Here is a 7,900-nt window from a genome sequence, read left to right as displayed (position 1 = left end):
TAAATATGTAATTAGGCCTGTCGCAATAATCAATATATCGACTTATCGCGCAATATATGTACATGACCTAAATAATTTTTGGTGATTCAATATATCGCACATTATATTTACTTAAAAATGAATGTCACCATGTTTTGTACATTCCACTTGCTCCTGTGTCTTTTGCAGCTTCTCAAACATAACGTGGTGTTGTCATGAGGTGCTAGTATACATTTAACAAATGCTTCTACAAAAACGTTTCATCTGCAGATATGATCTTGTTTAGGGATCTGTGCCTTTGTGCATACGGACATCTGACTGCTAAGTAGTGATTGTGTTTTTCAGCAATAGTGTGCACCCTTAATTTACAGAGAAAAGAAGGTCAGGGACAAATCTGTAGATGGAAAAATCTCCATACAAGTTCTTTGTGCATTTTTCTTTTTTCTACTTGTTACTTTGCACTTTTTGTTAGAACTTAATACTTAATTTCCATGATCTAAATATTCTTAAAAATTTAAAGTTTGTTGTCATTTGGAAGTGTGTAGGCCTTCTTGCATTATTATGCTGTTACATTATGATTATATATTCAGTGGCATAAAATGGTCTTTAAAATGACAATAATATCGCTTATCACAATTATTTCTGGGGCAATATATCGCACAACAAAAAGTTGTTATCGTGACAGGCCTAGTTTGGACTTTCATTCTGACGGCACCCATTCACTGCAGAGGATCCACTGGTGAGCAAGTGATGTAATGCTAAATTTCTCCAAACCTGTTCTGATGAAGAAACAAACTCATCTACATTTTGAACGGCCAGAGGGTGACTACATTTTCAGCAAATGTTCATTTTTGAGTGAAATATTCCTTTAAGCTTGTCAAACAATATGCAACAAACATTTCAAACAGTATCAGACTATGCTACACTGTGGCATGACCACATTGCACTCCATGTTTAATTAAGCAAGTGGCATGTGTTTATTCTGGCAAGAATTCCAGTATTATGTGAAAATATTAGATGTAAAAATTCTGGTTGATACTAATAATTATGGCCATTATTAAAATTACTTACTATTTTGTCTAAATTAATTAACAAAACACTGAAAACTAAAATGAATGAAAATATAAACACTACAGTCCAAGTGAATTTAGGCATAACAACATTATAATGTACCGTATGAAAAATGGAAACTATCATCATTATATATGTTATGCATGTATGTAAGTGGAAATGAAAGATTGAAGGAAGTACATTGCTTTGTGAGATATTTCAGGTTTCATACTGCATGATCTGGCAAATTTCAGTATTATGAGATTATTATCAGAAAATCTGCATAACGCACACAGTATGCATACTATAGAAACTGAGTAGTAGAGGAGTATGAACTGCAAACATAGTCCTATGTAAAGAGAACACAGAGACATTTTAAACAGTGGGTTTTAATGGCTATGACATTTAAAACAACCAAAGACAGACGGACTGTGTGCTTTAACTGGCTACATTTTGTAAGGAAGCTTGCAATTAGATGCTGTTTATTGTGCCTTCAAAAAACATAGACCGCTTTAATACAGGGTACCTTCACAGAAAATCCACTTAAATGTCACGTTTGAGATGGAAACAGATTAGTCATTCAACAACATCAAATATCAACAAGAAGGTGGGCGAAGACCTTTAAAGAATCAACTAGACAACTGCATTAAAAATAAACAGCGGCAGCTACACAAAGAATAGATAGTGCCTTCTATACAAGGATATTAACAACAGCTTGTTCATGTATGCATATTTATCAGCACCCATAAGTAGAGAATCACAGCCGTACAGAACATATGGCCACGTAAAATGTGCAGTGTCTGGAAAAATAATAATAATACATCTACCAAGCTATATTTATTCTAAGCTCTTGATTTTTGAAACAATATCCAAGGATAGAAGGAAATACTTGATAAAAATGTCAATAAAAGCAAATCAGAACAAAGTTGTGTTCACTTGCAGCTGCAGGGTTCAATCTAATCTCAAAATGTAACGGCAAAAGACAACCAACGTTAAAATCTGCATTTTACCATCAGCGCTGTAGTAAATGCAAGGCACCACAGGAGGCGGCGGCCGCTTCGAGATGGAGGGGCATGTATTAAAAGAAATAAAATGTCAATACCAAGTACGCTTCTGTTCGAACAGTCTGACAGGAAGAGGAGAGAGAGCACGCCTGGAGGTCAAGGGCCAGATGGAGGTTCAGGTAACAGGGTGCAGGGAGTTCAAGGACTTCAAATGGGCTCCGGTTTGAGCTTCTCGGCCAGAAAATCACTAACAAACTGTTCTACCACGGCAGGTGTGATTTCCTCCACGTCTTTAACGTATTTGGCGTGAGCTGACATGTCCAGGATAGTGAGGAGTGGCGCAGCCTCAGGCAGGTTGGTGTAGTCCCGCAGGGAATCGCTCATATCATCCTGTCAGGAGATGAAAACATCAGCTGATTATGATTGTCTGTGAAGAGCAAAAATGACTAAATTGAGCCTGTGACTACAAAAAGTGAAGAAATGAACTGGAAATAACCACTATGGAGATACTGGAAAACAAACAAATGGCATTGAGTGCAGTATAAAGCTCTCGCTCTCTCAAAATCAGCATGACGGTATAAGTCTCTTTCTACCCTATCCTGATCAGAGTTGAGAGCTCCTCTCACTATCCCACAGAGAGGAGGTCTCTGCTACAGCAGGGGAGGACCAGGAGGGGGTACAAAAACATCACATCACCCACCTTGTTGCTTTTGAGGCACTACAACTCCAGGAAACTTCAGAGAGATGAATCACACTGTGTGTGGAAAAAATTCCTATTATTCCAGATGGGGGTTCCTAAATATGTGTTTGTGGGGTTACAAAGGCAGATGGAGTGATTTTATTTTCTGAATCTCTTCTGCAGTCTTTCTTTGACCTTAATACCTCAGAAGGTCTATGGCTCCATAAAAGCCAAAATATACAAAAAAAAAACAAACAAATAAAAAAACGTACCATTTCCTGGACCTAAGTGCAGCTTTTGATACCGTTGATCACACGCTATTACTTAGACGATTTGAATCTGTTTTTGGGGTAACGGATACTGCATTGGACTGGTTCAGATCTTATTTTTCTGATCACAGTCATTTTGTTTTTATGGATGGCCACAGATCAGAGGTTGGTCTGGTTAGTACTGGTGTCCTCCAGGGCTCAATTCTTGGTCCTTTGCTTTTTAGCATTTATATTTTTCCACTCGGTCAACTATTAAGATCTCTTGACTTTAACTACCATTTTTAAGCTGATGACACCCAGATTTATATCCATTAAAAGTCAAGATGTGGACTTATCCCATCTTTCAGATTGTATTTCAGTGATTAAGACATGGATGTCTAACAATTTTCTCTGCCTGAATAGTTCTAAAAACTGAAGTCATGCTTCTTGGCTCTCCCCATCAACTGCACAGTGCTGGTTCTTGAGCTCTGCTTGTTGATGGTATTGGGCTGGAACTACAAAGTAAATAAAAAAAAGTTATTTTTGAAGCCAGCCTGTCGTTTGAGCCTTTTGTGCAGAACACTGTTAAGACCTCGTTCTTCCATCTCAGAAATATTGCACGTCTTTTTCCGTTGCTGAAAGGTTGAATAACTCTTTAGTTTTCTCACATTTAGACTATTGTAATGCCCTTCTCATTGGAGTGTCTAAATCCTGTATTAACAAACCTCAATACCTGCCAAATTCGGCCGCTAGAATTTTGTTGGGGGCTAGGGTTGTTGACCATATAACCCGAACAGTTTATGGGCACCACTGACTTCCATAGTAGGGAAAAACACTTCCAGAATGAAAATTCTGTCATCATTTACCCACCCTAAATTTGTTCCAAAAAAATGTTAGTGTCCGAACAGTTGATGGGCACCATTGACTTCCATAGTAGGAAAAAAAAAATACTATGGAAGTCAATGGTGCCCATCAACTGTTCAGATACAAAAATTTTTCAAAATATCATCTTTTGTGTTCAACAGAAGAAAGAAACTCATATACAAGTTTGGAACAAGTGGAGGGTGAGTAAATGATGACAGAATTTTCATTCTGGAAGTGAACAAATCCTTTAAAGAGTATAAAAATGGATGTTTATGGTGTCTGATTGATTGAATTTATAAGCAAATAAAAGGACTTCGTATAACTGTAAAAACATCCACCTTCAGGTCGTGGTTCACGTCTTTTTGCTGTAAAATCTTTACTGATTTTTTATTAAAGGGGTCATATGATGCGATTTTAAGTTTTCCTTTCTCTAACGCGTAAAAAGACAGTATAAGTCATTATAATCTGTAATTATGTCCCCACTGGATGCAACAAATGCTTCGTTTATAATGGGTTTCAATGTTTTTGTCTCGTCGCTCTGGCAGGACAGGGCATCACAGGGCGTAACATTTCTGTCACACACTTGAGGTATTCGGCCAATCACAACACACTGGATAGCTGGCCAATCAGAGCACACCTCGCTTTTCAGACCGATGAGCTTTGTAAAAATCGACGCGTTTCAGAAAGGCGGGGCATAGAGGAGAAACAATAATGTACAGTATGTGGAAAATAATGTGTTTTTTGAACCTTAAACCACATAAACACATTTCATTACACCAAATAATGTTCTTTTTTTAGCAACGTCATATGACCCCTTTAAGTAAACAGTTATTCTTACAAAATGAACACTTACTGGACTGAAGCAACTTAGGTTCACTTGATTATTCATACATATTTTTTTTAACTGAGTATCAAACATGATCCATCAGGTTTTTGTGGAACATTTGTTCATCTGTTTGTTCTCAATCACAGGTCAATGATTTGTTCTCAATCGTTGTATTGCATTGCATAATCTGTTTTTCCACCACAATAAAAACTACAGAGCTTTGATAATAAAACGGAGCACTTATTTTAAAAAATCATCTTAAGACATATTATTGGGAGATACAGAGTGACAACTGATATTTATGTGCATTTTATGCAAGTAGTCTGCTATATTATAAAGATCTTATTGGTTTACATGCAAACTATCAGAATTTTATCTTTCTTTTTGGCCATTTAAATATGAGCAACTGCACCAAATTTCTGAATAAGACTCTGAAAAAGTTTCAAAGAATAAGACTTTTCTGACTATTATTTCCATTATGTCAAGCTTTACGGAGCTAAAAGTGCCTACTTTCTCCACCAAAAATCTAAATCTTTCAAACTCAATCTTTCTAGAAGCCATATCTTACTTAAGCCATCTCTTACTTCTCTAATACAAATTGATTATACTTCTCTCTTAAAAGTCATCCAAATGAGTGTGTCTTGGAAAGAACTGCACATGGAAGACATTATAACACAAGACATGGTTGCATTTTTGACCACAAGAGGGCAGTACAACGGTTTCAAAGAGATTTTGGTTCATTTATTACACCTCTGACTGGCTCCCAGTGAAACTATAAACTATTCCACAGCAGTACATGGATTAAACCACACAATCAGATCTTGTGCCTGTAAAAGAGTCGTTGTGCCGTTTTTGCTACCTAAAAAGGACATGTAGGGCAACAGAAAGTTTGTGACCTCGACTTCAAACAAAACTACTAAAAGATGGAATGGCAGTATTATTCCAATGAGGACAAACTAAGCATTTTACAAGTGTCTATTTGAAATATGAAGTCTAACATCATTGTTACTACCTAAAAATACTCAGAAATCCTCAGCACACAAGCAATATTAAGAGTGGGGAATCAACCTTAGATAATTGCAGATTTCCTGTTTTACAGAGCAGGAAAAGTAGATCACATGGGGTCACTGGTGGTTTTATCCATAATCACTTCCTTTTCCACGCTCCAGATGCATTCCACTGTCCGATGTGAACCCACAACACACTGCAACAGATTAACTTGGACTGATCAACGGGAAAATTGCTGCATAAGGCGAGACAATGGCTGTCAAAATTTGACATATTACAACACGAAAAGCATGTTTCTGGGGTTTGCTCTAAATGCTCTCTTGTTAAGATTGCGGATGGATAAAGATCAGTGACTATAGAGAGAAATGGAGTCTGTCAGTGTAACCCTTCCAGGCTTTTAGATATGAAAAGATTACATCTCTCAGGCTGTCTGCCTGTCTATGGTCATGCATCTTCTTTTGTGGAGCAGCTAACCTTGTGTAAACTGTTCTTCAACCCTTCCGCGCACTCACATAGTCCCTCGCCGCCTCCAGCGCTGAGCTCTCCGTGTGGAGACAAAGGGTCAGCCTGTGGCTGCCTCCAGCTGCTAGCGTGATAAGGGCCAGTGTGTTTACCTAATTGTGCTAGCCCTACAACGTGAAGTTTATTCTGCCTATTGTGGGCCTGTAGCATTCCATAAGCATTAGCCATCTGCTCATGCAAGCAGAGATATGGCTGTCTGATTGGCCAGCTCACTATGAACTGCCTGTGCTGATTGGTTATCTGAGAGCTCTGATCTGAACCCAACAGTGTTCTAGCTGTGCACTGCACCAGACATTAGGTTCAAATAATTGCACATTGGAAATAAATAAAAGTCATCGGTGAAAGAATGTGTCTCATTGCCAGGCTTTGAGCGGGTATTGAGTCACTGATTAAAGGATTATCATCTGAGGTATGTTGGTTTATAAAAACAAAGAAAACATTGGTGAAAAATCCTTTAAAGAAAATCTTCAGCAGGTTTGTGGAAACTGTTTTTTTTTTCTTCAGAATTATTTGGATTCATTTTATGCATCCCCACTGAATAAAAGTATTAATTTGTTTAAAAAAAAAAAATCTTACCAACCCCAAACATTTGAACGCTAGTGTATATACACACACATATATAATTGTGTTAATTATCATACATCTTAACATGTACTGACATTCAACAACCCACGTTCAACATACTTGATTTAGTTTGCTTGTGAAGGAATTCCACACTTTTTTCTTCTAAATAGCTGCTCAATGAAACATGAAGTGTTCAGAGTTCAGGAGAGCAGGGCGTTTTGAACACACACTTACTGTCTTATAGACTCTGAGATCCTACAGTTGGTCTGGGCCTCAGCATGCTACAGTTTCTTACACTGCATCTCATTTTTCTTTATTTCTTCACTTCTCACTATCTGCTCTTATTTTGACAGTGCTGGCCAGTACACGTGATGTTAATCCTTGATATGAAGTTGCAGTTGATCTCTGGACTATGTTAAAAGTGAAATGTGTTATGCAATGAATGAAGAAAATGAATGATTAAAGAACTGTTGAAAATGTGTTCCATATAATGGCTTAAATAAAAAGAATATCTTCAATAAAGGTTAAATTAAATCAACAACATCAGTGACTTGCTGTCGATTACCACAGGAAATAATTTTGGTCCCCAGCTTGAAAAAACAAACAAACAGCATTTAAAGTAATGCAATAAAACACACTGTGTTGCAATAGTATCACCACAAGACTTTAACTTTAAAGTGTTAAAATGTGACTAGTGTGATATAATTGCATTTTATCATTGTCTGTGCAATGTCATAACTTGTATAATAATATGTATTATCAATTAAAAATACAATGAAACAAAAAAGACAAAAAATGAAAACAAAACACAGCACAGCAAAACAAAGCAAAGTAAACTAAACAAAAGACCACAACAAAGCAAGCAAAGCAAAGACAAAACACAACCAAAATAAAACAAACCCAACACAAGCAAAGCAAATCACAATAACAAAGCAAAATCAAACAAAACATCAATACAGCAAAACAAAAGACAACACAAAAACAGTAGAGTAAGGAACTACATTGGGCAAGGCAAAATGTCAGACTTTGGTAAATGTGAAGCGTAGGGCTCGGTTAAACATGCACAGCTTAAGAACATGTGCAGGGAATGCCTGAAACTCAGACCATGGCATGGTCGAATGCCATCCTGAGGATCTGCCATTTCAGGGTGTGCCCC

The 7,900-nt window shown here is 37.2% G+C and overlaps 1 protein-coding gene across 1 annotated transcript in view; it reads right to left on the bottom strand.

The window, feature by feature from the left end:
* Positions 1-1,283: 1,283 nt before the first annotated feature.
* Positions 1,284-7,900, bottom strand: part of LOC107661105 (nucleoredoxin-like) — a 77,547-nt gene continuing 70,930 nt past the window's right edge. Inside the window, exon 8 of the mRNA XM_016450570.1 lies at positions 1,284-2,423. Coding sequence (XP_016306056.1) covers positions 2,241-2,423 — 183 coding nt within the window. The 3' untranslated portion in view covers positions 1,284-2,240. The remainder of the gene's footprint in view (positions 2,424-7,900) is intronic.

The sequence above is a fragment of the Sinocyclocheilus anshuiensis genome, unplaced genomic scaffold (genome assembly GCF_001515605.1).
Source record: "Sinocyclocheilus anshuiensis isolate Anshui unplaced genomic scaffold, SAMN03320099.WGS_v1.1 scaffold583, whole genome shotgun sequence".
In the NCBI taxonomy this organism is placed as follows: domain Eukaryota; kingdom Metazoa; phylum Chordata; class Actinopteri; order Cypriniformes; family Cyprinidae; genus Sinocyclocheilus; species Sinocyclocheilus anshuiensis.
This window is presented reverse-complemented; position numbering and strand designations above follow the sequence as displayed.